General features: G+C 45.7%; 1 protein-coding gene across 1 annotated transcript in view; it reads right to left on the bottom strand.

Annotated features, from left to right (window-relative positions):
- The window catches only part of LOC308523309 (O-acyltransferase like protein-like), a gene marked incomplete at its 5' end in the record, with an annotated part of 46,518 nt that extends 29,539 nt beyond the window's left edge, over nt 1-16,979 (bottom strand). Inside the window, 3 exons of the mRNA XM_081097116.1 lie at nt 6,870-6,948; nt 8,299-8,438; nt 16,823-16,979. Of these exons, the coding sequence (XP_080953242.1) occupies nt 6,870-6,948; nt 8,299-8,438; nt 16,823-16,979 (376 nt within the window). The remainder of the gene's footprint in view (nt 1-6,869; nt 6,949-8,298; nt 8,439-16,822) is intronic.
- Nucleotides 16,980-22,795: the final 5,816 nt, after the last annotated feature.

The raw sequence follows: 22,795 nt of genomic DNA, 5'->3' as shown, positions 1-22,795 counted from the left end.
TCTAAGTAGCCAAGAAGCCAGAACAATGCTGGAAGGGGTGTGTGTGTGGGGCGGGGGGGGGGGGGGGGGGGGGGCGGCGGGGGCGGGGGGGTTAACTTGGTTACACTGAAGGCATCATCAGCATTGGCCTTCAGGCACTCGAATTCCTTACATTTCCACCAGGGACAGGGGTGCTAAGGGTTCCATAGGATCTCACCCCCAAACTCGCACTGCTCTGTGCCAAGCACCTTACAGGTAGGAGTGTGAGCAATCTAAGCTCCACCCCTTAACTCCACTCCATTGTAGTCACTCCCTAGAGGGGGCTGGGAGCCAGCTGGGCAGGGAACTCTGGGGTCCTAGACACTGAGAGTGTGAACTGGAAGGGCAGGCGCAGGCTCCAGGTTGGCACCTCTCCTTGGCCCTGCAGACATCTCATCCAATAGGGAGGACAGCCAGAGGAAGGCCAGTGGAGGGGTCCCTAACGTATGGAGCCCAGGACAGCATCTTGGTTGCCTAGGTCTGAGGGCTGCTGCAGACACCATTCCTCCAAAGCACCCACCCTCCTCTCATGTCAATCACAGGACTCTGGGATCCTAAGGGTCAGTGGGGGAAGAGACTGAGTAGAACAGAATTGAGCTGTCGAGTTCCCAAAATCAAGTTCAAAGGGACTCTGAAAAGAGACTGTTATGGATTGAATTGTATCCCCCCCCCCGCCCCAAATTTCATATGTTAATCCCTAACCAGTGGCTCTCCTGGTTCCTCAGAATGTGACTGGTTCTGGAGGTAGGGCCCTTAAGGGGTGATTAAGTTACAACAGGCCACTGAAGTGTGCCCTAATCCAACCCAGCTGGCATCCTTATATGGTGACATTTGGACAGACGTGAGCACACAGAGGAAGGACCACATGAAGACAGTAAGAAGGTGCCACTGGCAAGCCAAGGGTAGAGACCTCAGGAGAGACCACCCTGCCCACACCTTGATCTTGGGCTTCCAGAAATGTGGGAAAGAAATTTGTTGTTTGAGCCCCTAGGCTGCGGCGTTTTGTTAAGGCAGCCCTTTGCAACTAGCATAGGGACTCACCAAAGTGCTGTGCTCAATGGGGCCACACTCAGACAGGGAACCAGGCCCAGACTCTCATAATGAGGCTGCTCGGGTGGGCCTGGTTTGCTGAGCTTATCCAACCCAACCCAACAACCCAAGTCAATGTCCTCAGGTCCCAGCAGCACTGAGAAGAAGCACCCACACCCGACTCTGAATCCTGCCACGGTCAATAAAACCAATTGGCAGCCTGTGCACATTCAGTAGACCTTAAATGTCTACACTGTGCTAGACTCTAGGTCTACACAGGGGAATAGGAAACTTTTATTCGAGCTGTTTCCCACCAACATCTCATCATGCCCACCTTCCCAAATCTTCCCTAACTCAGGCCAGCTTAAGACCTCGCTAGAAACATTCCCTTTTCTCCTCCCCAGTGTGATTCCCTTCCCCTTCGCCCCAAAGCGCCTCTCCAGGCCTGCCTGTCCCCATCACTCAATGTGACCTGGACTGTTTATTTTCCAACAGTTTCCCAGCAGCCTTGGGCGCACATTCTTTTCTTACTATCTGAATTATAGGTTTCCCAAAATGAATAACTCCCAATTTCTTTTGATGGTCCCCCAGCACACATGTGATGTCACACACAAGAGCCAAATAGAAGAATGCTCAATAAATATTTTCTGAATTAAACTGAGAACAGGAAATGGTATTCTGTGAAATGTTTTGGATTCCTTTTGAGTTCTTAGTCAGAGAGGCACTTTTGTGGGTAATTCAAGGAGTTCTTATCAGAATCACTCCATTTTCTCAATCAGCACTCAATCAGGGATGGTAGTGGGGAAAGATGTATCCCTTGTAGGTCTAGCACCATTGTTCTACTATGGAGGCCTCATAATTCTGATTATAATCAGCAAAGCAAGATGAGACCAGCCTAACAGAGCATAGGAAAGAGGACAGTTTACAGCTATTGTAAGGGACTGCTGAACATGGATTGCAAGCAGCTCAGTACTCATTGCTTTGGGCCACTGCAAATGGTGTCAGTGAAATCACAATATGATGTTCTAAAATTTCCATCAGGGCAGGAGACAGAGAAAGTTGAGTCTGGATAAAGTTTGCTAACTCAGTGTTAAGAGACCCTTAAACCAAGCCCCTTCTTTTCAGCTCTGTATTGTCCCTGTGACCAGGTAAGGTCATTGGCCTCATAATTAAACTTCAGCCAGATTCGTCTAATGTTTATCAAGCATGCTCTAAGTGTAGATATGGGCTGAGTCATCACCCTCCCAACTCCCTGTTGTGTTTAAGGGACCTCAGATAATCCAGCCAAACTAGGAAACTAGGTATTAGGTAGTTTTCTGGGTTGAATTGTATTTCCCACCCTCCACCCCCCAAAAAAGCTTCAAGCCCTAACCCCTGGGAACTGTGAATGTGATTTTATTTGGAAATAGGTTATTTGCAGATATAATCAACTTAAGATGAGGTCATACTAGGTTAGGGTGGGCCTTACATTCAATATGACTGATGGCCTTATACAAAGAGGGAAGTTTGAAAACAGAGAGACACACAGAACAGAACTCCAAGTGACGACAGAGGTAAAGGTTGGAGTGATGCATCTTAAACTGCCCAGGTAAGGGCATTGTGTTATAGGATCTGGAAGGGGAGTAGAATATGCCACCACAAATGTCTAAAAGAATTTAGATAAGAGGCCTGGCTAAGAGGGAAAACTACTACCAGAGATAACTTTGATCTGAATATCCCACCTGTATTGCAAGGCAAACATCTAATCACCAAACATCGTTCTTCTTGTCCTATGAATTACTCTCCTGTCCTTTGAAGCCCTATGCCCCTATCCCACTCCTTAGCCCAAGATGGCTTATAAGCCTCAACTGCCCAACTTGCCTTTGGTCCTTGTATTTTTATGGGAAGTATTTTTCAATATTCCCCATACATATGGAATTAAAATGTTTTCTCCTGTTAAACTATCTTAATGTCATTTTAATTATTAGACCAGTCAAAGAACTTAGAAGGGTAGAAGGAAATTTTTTTCCTCCCCAACAATCCCTAGGAAATGGAACACAGTGAGTGACACTGAAATATGCAGATATGAATTGTTCGGGCCTGTAACTGGGTTTGTAATAATCACATCCAAATTTTATCTGGAATCTCAACACTCTGGTGTTGCATATTTTCATTCTCAGGAACCCACACAAAGTCTGTTGGTTTAAATTTTATAACATCCTACGGCAACCACACTGTGCAGTTTTTTGCAATATGTTCTGCTCTGCCCAGAGTCTTTTTCCCTCTCTGTGCAATACTGGTTCATTTCTTTTTGGCTTATCTGCTATGGTCTCCATGTGTTAACTCCCTGCCCTCCTGCTCCAGATGAGTAAAATCTGCACAAACAGCTTCCTCCTGTGATTGCTGAGCTGGTTACCCCCACACTATGGGGGAAATATTGGCAACCCCATCAAAAGCTGTAAGGAATAGCTGACAAATCCTTTCCAGATGGGAATCTTTTCCCCTCGGCAAAGACCCTCCCATTTCTATCTACTATCTGTGCAGAGCTGGAGAAATGCCTTGGCAGTGATGACTGAATTATATCCAAGTCAGCTCTACTCACCCTAATCCTTTCTCCAGTTCCTCAGAAAATCATTAAAATATCTTTGCAAAACAGAGCAAATTGGTGGTCACCAGATTGGAGGGGGTTGGGAGGCTGAGTAAAAAAGGTGAAAGGGATTAAGAAGTACAAATTGCCAGTTATTAAAATAGTCATGGGGGCCCTAACCGGTTTGGCTCAGTGGATAGAATGTCAGCCTGAGGACTAAAGGGTCCTGTGGACTAAAAGGTCCCAGATTCGATTCTGGTCAAGGGCATGTACCTTGATTTCAGGCACATCCCCAGAAGAGGGTGTGCAGGAGGCAGCTGATCGATGTTTCTAACTCTCTATCCCTCTCCCTTCCTCTCTGTAAAAAAAATCAATAAAATATATTTTTAAAAAATAAATAAATAAAATAGCCATAGGGATGTCAAGTACAGCACAGGGAATACAATCGATAACATTGTAATAACTGTGTATGATGTCAGAGGTGCTAGACTTCTGGGGGTGATCACTTCATAAGTTATATACATGTCTAATCACTAAGTTGTACACCTGAAACTAATATAATATTGTATATCAACTATAATTGAAAAACAAATAAAATATCTTTGTATTAATAATAGTTTCTACTCTCCCCTTTTATTCTAATTTTATTTTCCCATTCAATTCTGACTAATAAGCTTAGCATTTAAAAAACTAGGCTAATTGATAAATCTCTTAAATCATATGAACATTAACTCAGATTTAGGGAGTCATTTATTCATTTGAAATGCTAATTTAATAAAACTCTGCAAATTTATCTTTGTTGCTAGGCTATTTATGACTTATTCAACAAGAATCAAAATTAAAATTTGATTTATTACAATTGGTTTTCTTTTTAAAAGCACATAAAATATTTGGCTAGACAAATAATGTATCTGGAGCTCTAGGGATAATCATAAATTCAGAGGAAAATTAAGGTTGTTGAAGACTAGCTGCAATATAAACACTTAAAAGAGGACTTTTAATAATGTGTGTGATATTGTGACATAATGAATATATATTAGATCTTCATCCCCAGTTCCTGGCACAGAGCTCCTAAAGCCCTTGGAATTTCCTGAGTGTTAGGGGTGAGAAGAACACCTGCTGTTATTCATAATACAGTAAACTCCTTTCAACCATACTTGAGGTTATGCTAATGAGGGGACCCCTGGGGGGGGGGGAGAGGGGTGGTTGCCAAAAGAACCCACCTTGTGATTAGAGGGTTGGAACTTTCAGCCCCATCCCTGACCTCTAGAGGGGGTGGGAATTGAGTCAATCACCAGTGGCCAATGATCTAGTCAATTGCGCCTAATATAACTCCACGAGAACCCTAAAGGAAGGGGTTCAGAGAGCTTCCATGTTGATGAAGATACTGAGGTGCCGGGGGGGGGGGGGGGGGGGCAGTGCACCCTGAGAGGGCACAGATTCTTCCACTTGGCTCTTTCTGAGTTTTGTCCTTTGTAATAAGCCAGGAATAGTAAGTAAAGTGTTTCCCTGAGTTCTGTGAGCCATTAGACTTAGAGCAAATTATCAAATCCGAGGGGGGTGTCATGGGATCACCTAATTTGCAGAAGTGGGTAATCTGGGGACCCACTACTTCCAACTGGCATCTGAAGTAAGGGGACTGGGCCTTTAACACGTGGGGTCAGCACTACCTACTGTTAATTAGTGTTAGAAATACACAATGTGAGGGGGAAACCCACCTCTTTGGTGTTAGAAGGGTTCTGTGCATAGAGAAACAGTGTTTTGTTTTGTTTTTTAAATATTTTTAAATTGATATTTGAGAGAGAGGAAGGGAGATGGAAAGAAAGAGGGAAACATCAATGTGAAAGGGAAACTGAATGGCTGCCTCCTGCTCGCCTCCTACTGGGGATGGAGCATGCAGCCCCGGCATTTGCCCTGGCCGGGAACTGAACCTGCAGCCTTTCAGTGCACAGGGTGACGATCAACCAACTGAGCCACACTAGCCAGGCTGTCATGTTGGTTCTTATTTTGATAACCAGAATAAACACAAGAGTCAACAATTTTAGGCTTTAAAGCTCTTCCTTTGAAAATTTTGAACAAGTTGAGGAAATCAAACCAGTTTTCATGTGGACTAAAATGTATACATTCTGCAGGTTAAGATCCAAAGTGTTTGGAAGGCCACTGAGAGTTGGATCCAGACTGACTGCCTGTCCAGCCTCTCTATAGAGAGAAAGAGGAGACATGTGGGGAGATTAAGTGATTTGCCCAGGATCACACAGCTGGGAGGTGACGACCAGGACCAAAGCTGGGCGCTTACCACTAATCCATTACCACACATGGGCCTCACACATTCCTAGTTCATTCTGGATGTGGCAGCTGACAGACCTCCACACATGGGCCCCAGCACAAGACACTCGCAATATAGAAACCGGACACCTCGCCCTAGCTGGTTTGGCTCAGTGGATAGAGGACCAGCTTGAGGATTGAAAGGCCCAGGGTTCAATTCCAGTCAAGGGCACATGCCCGGGTTGCGGGCTCGATCCCCAGCAGGCGGAGGCAGCCGATCGATCAATGATTCTCTCTCATCGTTGATGTTTCTATCTCTCTCTCCCTCTCCCTTCCTCTGTGAAATCAATAAAAATATATTACCAAAAGAAAAGAAACCAGACATCACCTACCTCCTTTCTTCAAGCCTAACCAGGAGCTGACTGTGAGGGAAGGTTGTTTCACTTGAAAGTTTTATTGTATAAAAATGCAACTCCTACCTTCTTTATTCTTTCTCCTCCTTCCTGCCTTCTCCCTTCCTATGCCACCACCACCACTCCCAACCCCTGATCCCCCCCACCCCCCAAACTCCATTAGTCTCAGCTTATTGCATTTATCGGAATGAAAGGTTCATTTGATCGTGAAAGAATGGCCTTTCTTGGCTCTGAGTTGTTGGGGTTTTTCAAACTTTATGCTGAGAAAATAGTTTCACTAGGTATTCTATTTTGTTATTGTTAATCCTCACCCAATGATATTTTTTCCATTGATTTTTAGAGAGAATGGAAGGGAGGGAAGGGACGAGGAGAAAGTGGGGGGAAAAAACCACAGCTGTGAGAGAGACACATTGATTGGCTGCCTCCTGCATGTGCCCCAACCAGGGCTGGGGACTGGACCTGCAACCCAGGTACATGCCCTTGGAAGGGAATCGAACCTGTGACCCTTCGTGCAGGAGCCAACACTCTAAGCACTGAGAACACTGGCTAGGGCTCCCTGGGGATTCTTTTGCACCTACCCAGCTGAGCCAACGCAGTCACGTCCTCTTCCGCACAAGAATCGGGGACACACACGCCCACACTGTAGTCAGCTACATCCTGGGAAACAGAAGGCCACAGCACTCCTTAATGCTAACGTTCATGGAATACATACATAATGGTTTCCAAGTCAGTAAGGCTGTGGCTGCACTACACATGAATTAAGCACACTGGGAAAGGGAAGAGAAAGGTATTAAAAGAGGGAAAGTTGGCTGACTTCTTTGGGGATGGCTTTTCCATAACAGAGTAGTTCCGGTGAATTTACAGAACGTCGGATGCACCCATATTTAAATAAGAATATGCTCCAAGACTTAATGTAGCTGATTATTTGGAAAGCAGTCCCCCCGGGTGGGAGTGTGCCCCAGAGTATCCCTCTCCCATATTAAAGTTAACACTCCTACAATTTTTAATAATACTGCCAACTTGTCATTTCATCCTAGCAGGACACGATATATCAAGTAAAGATTTTACAAATAAATCAAGCCAATAATTAGAATGCCTGTCCCAATAAAACAAATATCAATTATAAATAAAGGTTTCTGGGATGCTTCTGAACATATAACTTGCATGATTGTGTAAGCCTGACCTTTTGCTCTGATAGCAAAATCATTCATCTGCTTTGAAAACAGGATGTGACATTTGTACACACTGGTTAAATCCTGAAGCAACCATCATAACTCTCAGGGGACAAATGGAGCTAGGTGATAATCTCCCTATGTCCAATGGTTGACATTGTAAGACCATTTTATAGTATTAACAGCCAAGACCTTGGATGGCTTGTTACTAGCCAATCAGTAATGTATTTTCTTTTAGCGTTGTGACATGCATAAAGTCTATTTTTGTATTTAATAGGAGGCCATGTGCTTACTAGTCCCTCCCCCGCCCAGCAGTAAAAAAATAACATGCTTTGAAGATAATGAGCCATGTGACTTCAGTCAACGGATTTAGTGATAAGGTCATAGAAGTCCCAGCCTATCTGCTAGGATGACCTCAAATTCCTGTGTTGTACTCTGTTTCTGGGACAGGATTATGGGTAATGGGAAGTCCGCCCTCCCTCATGTTCCAAACACTGATGGTAAGTCAGGAGTTAATGCCCATGAGTATTGGCTGGGACTTGACCTTGGATTTCCCATGAAGGTCCTCCAGAGGTCTTGCCCCATGCAATACAGTAGGAGGAACAACTGAAGGCCTATGGGGTCTGTGAACAACTGCCTCTTATAATGTCCCACACTCAGAGTATGCAAGCAACTTTCTGCCACTGTTTAAAATTTAGTTTTAATGTTTTGAAAAACATCTTAATAGGTGCTTTGTTTTTTTTAATTAAGAAGACTAATCGGCGGAGTTGTAATGGGTTCCATATCGTGAGGTTCATTTGTCCTTCAAGAGCATGCACGCAGTCCCCACGCTCACCTGCAGGATCTGAAGCTTGCAGTACTGCCCCTGGAAGCTCCCCGAGGGGGCGTGGGTGGAGAGGCACTCACTGTAAGATCCCAGTCTATCCACGTTCCCATTGAGAATATTGCTCCCAAGTTTCCCGACGGAGTCATACACTGAATTTCAAAGCAAAAGAAGTGGGCAAAGTTAGCTTCCTTGTGTCATGTTCAAATGAATTTATTGGCACTCAGTTCTACCATTTAAATCTATCAAAGTTAAATGACCAAAACAAGAGACAGGTATGTTCAGATGTCACTCCCTGAGCCTGTGAAAGGACAGAACAGGACTGATAGCTGTGTCCCTAACCCCTCTTCCAAGAAAAAGCCACAGAATGTATCAGTTACTCAGCCTGCCCTTATCTTGGCCAATGGGAAAGTGGGGGAAACTAGCCCAAGGCCAAAACTATGTTAGCCACCCCCCTGTCTTTGTGTAACCAGACCCTAGCTGCACCCTGCCCTTGCATCACTAGCCCCCGGCCCTCACTCAACCACCGGAATAGGCCAAATCAGTGGTCCGAGTGCGCCCCCCCCCCCCGACCCCAAGCCCTATAAATTCTTTGTTCTCATGGGACTCGGGGCTCTCTCGAACCCTATCGCTGTGTGGGTAGGGGAGGCAGAGGGACCAAGCCCCGGGCTTGAATAAAGACTCTATGCTTTTGCATCGGACTCGGCGCTCCCTGGTGATGTCCTTTGGGGGATCTTGAAATCTGGGCATAACACCTGCATTTTGCATCCGAGGCCCTTCTCATTGTTGAGGGAGAACAATGGTGTATGCTCTCATGTTGTCCGATGTGTACCCTCTCATTTGTAGGTGTTCTTGCTCTGGGTAAGTGTATTTTTAATTTCTAGAGATGACTTTGTGCCTCAGATCTCCTGCTTCTACATCTGTCACTCAGTGCTACAGGGTACCAAACCCTATGTATAGCACTATGTGTTTTTTCAATACATGCAAACCTATGATAAAGTTAAATTAGAAACAGCAAGAAATTAAGAACAATAACTCATAATAAAATAGAACAGTTATAACAATATACTGCAATAAAAGCTAAGTGAATGTGGTTTCTCTCTCAAAACATCTTATTGTATACTATACTCACTTTTCCACTTGAACGAAGCACTTTACAGCTTCTCTTTGGCAAATCCGAATTGCCAGCACCACTACTCTTGCGCTTTGAGTCCATTATGAAGTAAAATAAGGGTGACTTGAACTCAAGCACTGAGATCCCACAGCAGCCTATCTGATAACCTGGTGAACCTACCACTACTAAGTAACTAACAGGCGGGAGTGTCTACAGCATGGAGATGCTGAACAAAGGGATGCATTACGGTCGGTGGGATGTAGCAGGACCACTCAAGATTTCATCACATTACTCAGAATGGCCCCAAATGGGAAAACCTATGAATTATTTATTTCTGGAGTTTTCCATTTAATATTTTCTAACCAAGGTTGAGCACAGGTAACTGAGACCATAACAGCAAAACTGAGGCTAAGGAGAGACTCCCGCCATAAACAACAAGCCACTGCAGGACAGCCATCTCCCTCCTTGACACAGGGCCAGTGCTGCTGTCACAATCCGGGCATGACTCAGCGATGCTGCAAGCTGGTTCTGGGTCGCCGCAATACAGCGAGTATCACAATAAAGCGAGTCGTAATCTTTTTGCTGGTGGAAGGTCTTGCCTGCAATTTGTAAAAATCACAACATCTGTGAAGCGCAATAAAGCTAAGTGCAATAAAACCAGGTAGGCCTGTATGGGACTGAGTAGTTTCAACAGAGGTTGGACGGCCCACAAAACCGAAAGTATTTACTATCTGGTCCTTTGAGGAAAACTTTGCAGACCTCTTGTCTAGAGCTGTGATTCTCTATCCTGGGCAGACATTAGGATCATCTGGGGCATATTTTAAAACTTCAAATGCCCAGGCCCCACCTTCACAAAGGGTGACTTAATTGGTCAGGGTGGGGCTCGGGAATGAATTGTTTTTTCAGAATTTCCCAGGTGATCCCCGGTGCAGCCAGGCTTGGTCACTGCAATCTTTAGGATTAATTCCAGGCTCCTGAGCATGGTTTCGAAGGCCCTTCGTGACCACACTTGTTTCTCCAGTCTCATCCTCCCACCCCCGTTTCCTCTGCTGTTGTACAGGATGCACCAGGCCTGCGCTTGCCTCTCCTTCTGCCTGGAATGTCCCTTCTTCCCACCTCCTGAAAATGCTGAGTCATCCTTTGAGGACTGGTTGAAGGGTGCTCCCTCTCCCCCCACACCAGGAAAGATTCCAGACTCTTGCTTAGTGTATCACACCGAAAGGCACATTACTATTTACCTGTCTGTCTCTCATGTGAGTGACAGGCCATGTCCTCATTAAAAAGAAACAGAAGAGGAGCTCAATAAACATTTGCTGAATTGAAATAAACTTTGAAAAAATTTAGTTCAATGCCCCAAATCCAAGTCCACCAATGTATTTCGAGGTCCTCCCCATGTCAAGAAAAACAACAATTTTGAAAGCTGGATGTAGTTATTATAAATAGACTAAATAATTTCCCAATTCCCTTCTCCATTACTATCTGAGTATCCCGAATTCTGTAGCCTGCAATTCATGGCTCTGGAATTATAGGAGTTGAAGGAGACAGAAACAAGAGAGGTGCCAATGCTGAGCTTGTCTTCGCCATTAGGTAAACACCTGAAGGATGAATACGAGTACAGAGGGATAGTCCATTCTTCACTTTGGAAGATTAAAGTCTAGTTTTCTTTCCAATTGGTGTTTTGCTCTGTGAACTGGTTCTCTTGGCTTGGATTTAAATGATTTTCCAGCTGAGGTTATTTTGTATGCTATACAACTTTTCAATTGCATTAGCTTCCTTTCTGGTTATAAATGCAAATGGACAAGTTGCCCTTTCCCTGCCTTACCCTTAATTAGTTTCTGTCTAGGATCTGAGATGCCTGGCCATGGGCACCATCCAAATCAAAATCCACTGTGATCGTCGTGGGAGGGAGGGACAGAATAAAATAATGATCAATCCCACCTGCTACTTCACATCAGATGGCCGTTGGTCCAAGTTTTCATTACGAAAAGATTAAAAAGAACTCATTTCAATTCTGCTGGGCTAATTGGCAGACAAATTTTCTTTCTCACATGATGGCAATGATATATGGGTATTAAAATGCAGAGTTGATTAATTTCTGGGTTTAAGTGGAGGAGAGCAAGACCTCAACCAATGGTCTTAAAATATGGATGCACTGCTACCGTGATGTTAAAGGTGGCAGAAGCTTCTAGAAGGCTAAGCCACAAACAGAACCTGAAAGTGATGATTATCTTCAGCATTAACAGCAAATATGTATTAAGCACCTATCAGATCACTGTGTTATACTGGAGAATTTTAAAAATGAGAACTGAATAGTCCTTGCCCTGTAGCTGACGATACAGGGCATATGCAAAAAAAAAAAAAAAAAAAATGCTAACCATCTGTTGCCAGAGATCTTGTTGGTAAGAAAACAATCTGAATGTGCTAGCAATTTGATTTCCAACTTCCTGAAGCAGGCTCTTTGCAAAAAAACCTCCTGGAAGTCCCCCTTGTGTCTGGTCAACTATTAATCTTAGACTTGCACAACAAGTATAGCGTGTGTATCGGTGACTGCTGTAACAAATTTCCACAAACTGGGCAGCTTTAAACCACAGAAATGTATTTTCTCATGAGTGTAGAGGCTGGAAGTCCAAAATCATCATCACTGGGTTGAAATCAAGGTGTCCCCAGGGCTGCACTCCTGCAGGCTCCAGGGGAGAATCTGTTCTTTGCCTCTTCTAGCTTCTGGTAGCCGCCGGCATCTTGGCTCACGGCCACATCACCTTGTCCTGTGTGTGTGTGTGTCAAATCTCTCTCTGCCTCCCTCTTCCAAGGATCTATGTGATTGCACTTAAGGGCCCACCTGAATAATCCGAGACAATCTCCCCATCTCAAATTCTTTAGCTTAAGTACATCTGTGAAGCTTCTGTTTCCATATAAGGCAACATTCACAGGTCCCAGGAGCTAGAATGTGGTTATCTTGGGAGGGCCATGTTTCATAATCCAGTTAGCCCAGAAATTTCAGGGGAGCTGCTGTGTCTGCCTTTCTCTAGGATGGGATTCACTTGATGCCAGCCACTTTTCTGTGCCCCGCTCCAGCACCCGCGAGGAGGCTGGCCTGAGTGAGGCGCCCTCCAGACTGACAGCTGGACAGGAAAAGAGGCAACTTCCGAGAATGCAAATCAAGTAGACAGTCCTCCACTGATGACCGGAGGAGAACAAAGGCCAGCCCAGCGAGTGACTCCCTGTGACCGTCTCCTCTCACACGGGCATACACCACAGGCCAGGGCTTCCGGGACAGAAGACAAGACACACAGGAGGCAGGAAATAATCATTCCAGAAGACAAACGAGGAAGCCCAGGGGAGCAAGTGATCAGAGTAGGAAGCTCAGCAGCCCAGCCTCCAGAGGGACCTGATGGGCCTGGTATGGGACCAGGGAGAAGGGACCTAAAGGGTTAAGAAAGTTTTACAGCAAAAGTAGCTGCTTGGGGAAGATTTCAAGGATGTTAGGAGATGAAAGAAAACAGGAAATGAAGAACCCTGCTGCAGGCTGCTGGGAACCAGAGGTCTCCTCCTCCCCCCTCATTCCATCCCTGAGGAATAAAGGGCAGGAAAATGCAGAAATCATGTGAAACCACAGGGGCCTCAGTATGATGAACACAGTTTTCATTCCACATAAACAGCCGCCCGTGCGAGGCCCCTGCCGCAGACAGCACTCCGAGTGGGTCTGGTTGGACCGTGAGAGATGGCCAGGGGTGGACCTGGTACATCTTAGGAAAAATGAGTTCCAGGGCCTGAGAACTCATTTGTTTTCATCTCAGATCACAAATGCATGCTGTTTATTCCAGCGGGTGTGTCCAAGAGGCCATAGTTCTCTGAGTTTGTTTCCTAGGGCTGTCTTAACAAATTTTCACAAACTGGTGGCTGAAAACAACAGAAATCTGTTGTCCCACAGCCCTGGAGATCAGAAGTCTGAAATCAGGATTGGTTCCTTCTGGAGGCTCGCAGGGAGAATCTTCCATGCCTCTCTCCTAACTTCCAGAGGTGGCTGGCAATTCTTGGCTTTCCCTGACTTATAGACACATCACTCCAATCTCTGCCTCTGTCATAGAGGGCATCCTTGTGTGTCTCTATTGCCCTCTTATAAGAATACGAGTGGCCCAGTGCATGAAATTCATGCACATTAAAAGGGAATTAATTAGAGGAAATACTTTAATATTGCTATTTGCCCTTTCTCTATAATAAAAGTGTCAGATGAAAGAAAATTAGTAAAATGTATATGAAAATCTCCCACCTGTCAGAGTCTGGGGCATGCCACGGGACCCAGAGTCAAGTCCCTGCCCACCCGCTTGCACCTCAAAATCACGCGAGACCCAGACCCGGCTAGCCCCACCCCCATCAAGCCCTGCAGGGTGGGGAGCACAGCCTCAGATCCCCCGGCCCAGCACCAGGAGAGGGGCACAGGCTCAGGTCCCCCATCAAGCCCCACCAGGCAGGGGATGCAAGGGCATGAAGGCGTGATGACCATTTGCATATTAGCTCTTTATTGTATAGGATCAGCCACTTGATTAGGGCACTCCTTAATCCAGTAGGAACTTCTCTTAATTTGACCATGTCTACAAAGACCCTATTTCCAAAAAAGGTCACATTCGCATGTCCTCTGTGTGTGTGTCAAATCTCTCTCGCCTCCCTCTTCCAAGGATCTATGTGATTGAACTGAGGGCCCACCTGGATAATCCAGGGGTTAGGGTTTCACCGTGTCAATCTAGAGGACAACCTACCACCCTCTCCAAGTGGCTATTCTAAATGCTACTAGTTAGCTTTTGAGGCATGGCTGGAGAGGCTCTGGGCCATGGCGAGAAGCTGTGAGCTCGGGGAAGGTGTGACAAGTCTATGGAGAGACGGGATCCCTGGATGGCCGAAGTCAGAGAACATCAGCTCGAGTCCTCTCTGCCAGACCACACATCTCTGCCTGAATTCCATCCACCCTCTCTCTGCACCTTACTCCCCAGAGCCCCGCCCACTATCAGAGATCCCGCCGCTTATCACCTCTATGCTTTGCCTTGGGGTGGAGTTTTAAAATATTATGCAAATTTAACATATTAAAAAGGCATAAGAAAAAATAATGAAACACCTATGTGCCCATCGCCCAGCTTAAAAAATAAAACTTGACCCATCATTTGAAATCTGATGGGTCCCCTGTGGCCTCCCCACCCTAAGCACCCTCCTCTCCGAGGCAGCCTCTAGCTGAATGTGGAGATTCCATTCTCAAGCGTTCCTTCCCATCAGCACTGCATGGGCGTCTCCCTGAGCAATAGAGCACCATCATTTCCATTTTTAAAAAACTTATATATTGTACATATTCTTCTACAACGTCTTTCTTGGTGTTATTTCTGTGTATTCCCTCCTTACTGATACATGTTGCTCTGCCTCATTCCTTTTGCTGCTGGTTTGTTTGTTTGTTTCCTCCTTTTTTCTCTTGTTACTTATTTTAGGCAGAGATGGAAAGTACAGGCTTGGGAACAGATGACCTGGACTCAAATCCTCTCTCTGCCATTTACTTCAAGCAAAATACAGCTCTGTGGCTCCATTTTCTCATTTATAACATGTGGATGATAAAAACTCCCTCCCCATAGTGGGGGTGGGGTGCTGAGACAGCTCCTGCCCAGGGAGCAGTGCCTGCCATGAAAAAGTACTCTCTAAGTACAGACTCCTTATTTTTCCTCAGTGTAAAGAAAACAACACCGAGAACGAAGACCAGAACAACTTGTTGGGCTCTGACGCCTCAGGCAAGATGTCCAGTGTTTTCTGGTGCATTAGAATGAAAATCAGTTAAAACAACTGGAGTTAGTAGTATTTATCATGTATTAAATTAAGCAATTGTCATCTGTCCCATTATGTAAGTCATTCAATCCTGCCTTGGACCATTCATCTTGGGGAAGTTTTCTTAACTAAAAAAATAAAGACTTTCAATTTTCAGGCTCCTACAGCTGGAACATCATTGGCACATGGCTAGAGGGACTTTTAGGGCAAATAAAGCGTTTACAAATAAAACTGGGACTAATAATGGCAAGATGTGCCTCCACCTCGTCACCGGGAATCCGAGGCAGTCACTGTACCTTCTGATTTGCTGCCTAGCTTATTGGGCCTAGGTTCAGCAGAATCTTCCCTGTCAGTATCACTGAGTGTCACAGCAAAACATCAGTACCAGCATGAAACTTGAAAATAGCTTTGGGATTAGGAGGATTTATCTTTTTCCACCATCTCATTAAATATCAACTATCAACTGTAGAATGGCATTTGCTTCAAACCATGTGCTATTTTGAATTACCCAATATTAAGCCCAAACTTTATTTGTATGATGTGTATTATGCTACTGAATGTTTCCCAATACCAAAATCAATGTGGTCAAAATGGAAATGGAAATCACTATGATCAGTTTTCTGGCTTTGGAAAGAGTGAATTTCTACATTTTCCCTTGTTAGTGGTTTTCATCAGCATCAACAATTAATCATTCCCTCCACAGAAGTTACCTCACTGAAAGTGAATGTGATTTCCTGCCTCCTTCTGGCGGGAAGGTTACGTGTCCCTTTAGTTGGGAGAATAATTTTGGGAAAACTACAAAAATAAATAAATACAGCAGCCTGTACCAGAACCTGGCTGGAGAACCTAGCAAGAGAACATGGCTAGAGAACCTGGACAGAACCTGGCTGGAGATCCTGGCTAAGAGGAACCTCACCATGATGATCACCTGAATGCTGCCTCTGTGTCATTCCTTCTTTGCTGACTCCATCCACACCTTGGGGAACCCCTGGACCTGCTGGGGCTGGACCCCAACAGTTAATCTCTCCCCCCCCACACACACACACCTTCCCTCTAAAATTCATCAGCCTGTTGCATGCTTCAAAAAAAAAAAAAAATACAGCAGCCTGACATCCATCCATATCTCATGCAAAGAGGTCTGGAGACTACCGAACATTTTCCAGCCTGAGCCAGTCCACTCACTAACACACGCCTCAGAACTGACGATGGAACATATAACAGGCAAGACTGGTTCCCTGAATCATGAAGCAACTCATTCTCCAAAGCGGATGAAACGTCTAGAAAAAGGAACAACGCAGGCTATCTTACACACCAGTGAAACGTTACCAACTTCAATAACAACAAACAGCATCAGACAACATACAGACCATTTCCATCTTAGTCAGAGGTTGGTCTCCAGGAGACTCCTTCTGGCTAGAATTGATACCACTATCCCTATTGCCTTCTGCAAGAAAAATTCTGCCTCCCGCCTCCATTCTTGGCGCAGTTTGTAAACTGAGGCTCGTCTTGTGTTCCCCACGGGGTTCTGTGCTTTAAATTCTCGGGAGTTTTTCTGGGATGCCCAGCACTAACCTGAGACTGCCCTGTGTTCACCTACCCAAGGGGCCAGGGAAACTCACTTACTTCTCAGAGCGTATTCTTTGGGCTCCACTGAATTCAGATCAGAAAGGAATTCATCAGTGTCGCGCATGCACTTGAGAGAAATGTTTCTTGCAGTAAAAACAAAGGGTAATTGAAACTGAAAAGAAAACAGAAAAAATAGTAAAGTTGGGGCCATCATTGTCCCTTAACCTGTCAGGATAAAGCTCCCCTCTTGGACAAAGAGCCTTATATTTATGAAACACTGGCCTATAACATGTTTGGGGGGGGGGGAATGTGACATCGCTCGGTCTTTAACACGCAGCAACAAGCTGTGTCTCCTCAGCCACCTGCAAAGCGGCCGAGATGAACACACCATGGAAACCGATTTATACACAACTGGTTATTGTCGAGGAAAGTGGTGCTGCGGCTGTGGGGGCCGCTGGCCACCTGGCTCCTTTAGTTATGCAGATTAGCGTGGACGAGGCTAGATTTTCTCTAGTTGGCCCTTCTTGCGTATACCTCTGGGTTTAAAAAATATATTGAGGGTGTTAAGTGGCAATATTTGGTTTTCTCCGGAAATGATTATGAATCCAACCCATAAAACATTCGGATAAGTGACCAGCGAAGAAGGGCTTCTCCGTGATCATCCGGGTTTTTCATGCATCTGTTAATGTGTTTGTGGACTTGAGAGCCCCACGGTGTGGGAGGGATGAACTCCCCCACGGAAAGAGCCGCATTGCAGTGGGACCAATAAGCAGGCGCGTCATCTCCTGGGGCTTAGGACTCACATCCTGGGAAGGAAATGAGGCTGACAGAGGTCCACAGGGATGGTGTTCATCTCCTTTAAGAAAACATAGCATGTGTGGGTCTGGATTTCTCAGGGTGTAAATATTGTCTTTCCAGAAAGGCTTTCTTTAAATAGCAACCTCCCTAACTACAGTGAAAATATGACACAAGCCTTGATTACACCATGGGAACAAGTCCACACCTGTGGGTGGCTGGGACTCCTGGACTTCCTGCGGCCACTGGCTTCCCAGGGGCCAGAGCGTCCCAGACCCCGGCCCTTTGTTTGAGTCCACTGGGGCTGCTGAGCAGAATCCCGCAGACCAGGTACCTGATAACAACAGGCATTTATTGCGGGCACTTCTGGAGCCTGCAAGTCCAAGATCAAGGTGAGGGCCCTGGGTGATGAAACAGAAAAACCTCTAAAACCTGGAGTAATTTCCAAGCCAGCTGTTGATATAGTGAAGTTATTGAAAATATGAAATTGCTTTTAGCATTCAGTGTTAATTATCCCATCTTTTGTTACCTGGGGGAGGGGACGTTATACAATGAGCAGAACACAAAGCCACATTTGAATCTTTAGTAATAGAAACTAAATGGTTTTAAAATACCACCTAAATAAAAAGAAAAAAGATAATCTTACTTTTGGAGAACTAAATAGCCCAACTCCTAAGAAATAAAATTATGATTAATCAAGGTTTAAGGAGACTCATTTGTTTTATGAAGACATTTTAAGCACCTGTATCATGTAAGGAAATTCACTGGGCATAAAAATAGGATAGGAAGCCCAGCCGGCATGGCTCAGTGGTTGAGCGTCGACTCTGAATGAACCAGGAGGTCATGGTTCGATTCCTGATCAGGGCACATGCCCAGGTTGTGGGCTCGATCCCCAGTGCAGGGTGTGCAGGAGGCAGACAATCAATGATTCTCTCTCATCATTGATGTTTCTCTCTCTCTCCCTCTCCCTTTCTCTCTGAAATCAATAAAATATATATTTTTTTAAATAGGACAGGGAAAAAAAGCCTCCCTCACATCATTTCCTGTGGCAGCAGCAAGCAGCTCCCGATGCTCTTAGTAATGCCACAGTCATGTGAATCAAGTCACTAGCTCTATAGAAAGGGAGAAGGCATTAGGCATCTCATGGTTTGGTGATGCATTTGTGGAAGCAAGGATTTGTCTTGTCTGACAAGAACAAGGACCAACCCACCTGCTGGGGAAATGGCAGCTCATGGCTGCAGAATGAAAAACGCCTCTTGCGATGAGAGGAAAGGGCGACCGCAGATTAGAAAGCAGGTGGAGTCCGTGGACAGGCTCAGGATCTTTATCCAGAGGACGGCAGACCATTCACAGATGAGCATATGTCAGGAGTGAGAAGTGCCAGGCAGGAAAATCATGTGGCGTAAGGAGATGGAGGGTGGTGAGCTGGGTGTGTGCTATTGGTGGGGCAGGCACAGTCCAGCAAGGCGACCACAAAGGCTGTCTCTAAGCAGGTGACTTCTGAGCCCACCGGAAATTAGTGAAAAACATCCATGTGAGAATAACAATGTAGGGAAGAGCGTTCCAGGCAGAGGGAACAGCCAGGTCCAGGTTCTGGGAAGGGAATGTGCAGAGTGAATGAAAGGAACAATCAGGAAGAAGTGGGAGAAGGTGAGGTTGGCGAGGTGACAGGATGTGGGGGATGGAAGTTGCTGGCGTCTCGTGGTTATTGCTAGCACACACTTCTGCTCTCCTGGGAAGTCTCCCCTACAGGAACTGGCATTGCCACGCTGCTGGGACAGAGTCTCAGAGGGAAGGAGGCATCTCAGCTCTGGCTGTCCCACCATGAGGCTGCAGTCCTGGGTCCAAGAAGGTTCAGCGGTTCCTTGAAAGCAGGCAGTGGGCAGAGAGGCTGAGGGAGGCCCACATTCCTTCCTCCCACATCTTGGTCCTGTCCTTTTCCTTACCAGCAAGTACGCTTCACAAGGTAACTCTCTGTAACCACTATGCCCATTGCCACCTGCCACCAGAATGAACGCATTGGAACTGCCTGCCTCTTTGCATCGCCTGCTGGAGAGTGCAAGCAGGAGCATCGTTTTGGCCATGTCTTGGCCACCCCAGGTCTGCGGTTAGGCTGCCAGGGGTCAGGGAGAGTGACCTCTGGCTTCCAGAGCAGAAGACAAGGTCCATTTCTTTAGTTTAAGCCTCACTCAAGGATATGTTTCGTATTTATTTTTTTGAGAGAGATGGAAAGAAGAGAAAAAGAAAAACATCAGTGTGAGAGAGAAACATCGATGGGTCGCCTCCCATATGCTCCCCGACTGAGAATGGACTCACAAGCTTGGTACATGCCCTGACTGGGTGTCGAACCCACAACCTTTCAGTGTCCAGGACAATCCTCCAACTGACTGAGCCACCCGGCCAGAGTAAGGCCCATTTCTTGCCGAGAGTCATACAATGGCAGCATCTCCAACACTGGAAGGGGATCAGATACTGAACTGACAAAATCAAGAAAAGGTCCATTACCCCTGCTACTTAGAGACATCTGCGCTTCCCAAGAGAGGGCGGCTCCCTTTGACACACACAGCTCTGCTTCTCCTTACTCTTGTCAACATCACACCGTCCCCTCCAATCGGCTGACCTATGCCTTCCTAGTTCTTTTTCATCAAACAAATGACGTGTATTCTCCAGAAATAACCAGTCCAATTAAACTTGACTGGACCTGAAGGTCAGAAAATTACCCGTGGGCTAAACTCACCCCTTCTGGAGCCGAGCTGGAGGTGTGACACAGTGGATTCTGATCCTGGAGCTCCCCTCGATAAAAATACAGTCCCGCAAAGTACCGTGCTTGGAGCAGACTTGCCACGGTGGCGAAACTCACCACTGTCACTAGCAGGAAAGCTCCAGGACAGCAGCATGCAATAAAACAGCCCAGCAAATCAAATAATCAGTTCCTTTAATGCTACGAAACACTGTAAACAGTGCTGCTTGGAGTCAGAACTAACCTCACAGATTGAATTTAGAAACTGGCAAAGAATGTGCTCTTCTGTTTCCTTACATAAAATAGCCACTAGGGAAAGGGTATAATTCCAGGGTAAACCTGCTGGGGTTACTAGAAAGAAAAGATAAAAATGGAACGGACAGTCCTTGTTCCAGCCCACAGCCTGCCTATAGCGGGTAAAATGCATGTTGGTAAGAAGACAGGCCTAGCGCAGACACTTCTGAAAGCATGTGCTAGGCCTCTACGGTCACTGCGATGGCTCCCACTGGTACCCAGGTCCATCATGCATCCCACTGTGTCCTGCTTGCTGACATTGCAGACTAGCCAGTGGGAGGTGCAGGCAGGAAATCTTTGCGTGTGATGGGACAGCTACCCTGTGATTTCCCTCACACACCCTCCCTGCTTCACTGGGGCTCTGACTTATGAAGAGGCCTGGGTCCATGACACCAACTCTGACCTTGAGGGTAGCAATGGCTCCCACCATGGCTAGTCCACCATGGCTAGTCCCCGGGGGTCTCAGCATCTTTTGGTCCCCTCCTGAACTTCTTTAAAATTAAACCTTTGCTATGGTGTTGTGTCTTGCTAAGACCCTAATTCATACAGGATCTAACAGGGGGCACCCCCAGATCTACCTTACCAACAAGGGCAGTGAGTGAGCAAACTCCCAGAAAAACACAGGCTAAGATGATGAAAGCTCCATCACCCAATCAACTGAGCCTTTACTAAGATGTTCACCAAAATCTATTGGGACAGTAGAGAGGGGAAGTGGATGTGCAAAGGGAATGTTGACTCCAATTCAGCCTCACACCCCAACCATGTGGACTGAGGCTGGGCTCTTCAGAATAAGTTTGGGGTAATGGAGACTAGAGTAACATGTGGCTAGTGCAGAGCTGTGGTAGCTGGAAGAGAGGCTCTTTGCAGAAACATGAGTTTGCATTGTCATATCTCAAAGGTTTATGATGACCTCTGTTGGGTGTGAGATTTATAATTTCAAAAAGAAACCTGAAGTAAACAAGAAGGTGCAAGTGTCCATTTAAGCAAAGAATGAATCATGCACGAGCAGGAGCCCAGTTCTTAAAGTCACTAAATCTAATTCTAAGGTGTAGGCTTACAATTAGGAGCTACAATCCCGTACACTGACAGCATCTGATGGGGGGGGGGGGGTGTAAATAAGAGGCGCAGATAGCATTCCACATTTGATGCAACCCTCTATTCTCAAACCATTTGGGGCGCTAGATGAATGGTTCTTTTAAGTCATACTTTATTTTCACACACCTTTCCCTCTTCTCCCCTTTTAAAAAGAGATCACAGCATGATGAATATATTAATGGGAATAATAATATCTTAGTCTTGGCCGAAGTTTTCAACAAGAAATTTCTCTGTTGGTCAATGATCTTGGGCTGCAACTCACTAGCCCACTGACCCGGAGAGAAGCGCTGGTCAGAGCTTCGGGTGGGACTGACTCTTTAGACTGGAGTAGGAGTGAGGAATTTGCAGAACACGTTTCTGGGAGGAAGTGGTCCATGCCAGTTTCCTGTTTCTCATCAGAAGTCTTTATCACTTTGCTGGCCTTCTTTACTGCAGCACCATTACTTAATGATTGATAGAATCATACAACCACACATTCAAACAAAAAACATGTCTTGTATGTATATCTAAAGTGCAAGCTCTAACTTTGACTTTCACATATCTAAGTAATAATGTAAGTCTTTTGGGCCCTGGCCAGAGTGGCTCAATTGGTGGAGCATCCTCTTATGCACAGAAAGGTTGCCAGTTTGATTTCCTGGTCAAGGCACATATCTGGGGCTGCTGGCTCAATCCCTAGGTAAGGCATGTACTGAAGACAACGGATAGATGTTCCTCTCTCTCCCTCCTTCTTTTAAGCATGTACTTGACTGAGGATTTTAAAAAAATAGCTAGGTTTGGACTTCCAGGCTTATCCTCTTTGTTTCTGTCTCCCACGGCATGAAACTCTCTTGATGCTACTTCTGAAATGCTACCTACAACGGCAGCCTCTTCCCAAGGCTACTCCCACCCCTAGGTTAAGCCTTTATGCCACGTGTGTTAGCATCACTGCTACATTGATTTCAACTTTATTCCTGTCGTGGTCATTGATGCTGTCCAAATATTTCCAGCTTTCTGTCTTTTGGGCATCTGGTAGGATTGCACTTCCTGTTTTCCTTGTGATTTTGTGGGACCTATGATTGGTTTGGGCCAATGAGTTGTGAAAAGTGACATGTGCCACTTTGGGGTCA

Source organism: Myotis nattereri (assembly GCF_964212035.1).
Source record: "Myotis nattereri genome assembly, chromosome: 8".
In the NCBI taxonomy this organism is placed as follows: Eukaryota; Metazoa; Chordata; class Mammalia; order Chiroptera; family Vespertilionidae; genus Myotis; species Myotis nattereri.
Note: the sequence above shows the minus strand (reverse complement) of the source record. Positions and strands in the feature narration are given on the sequence as shown.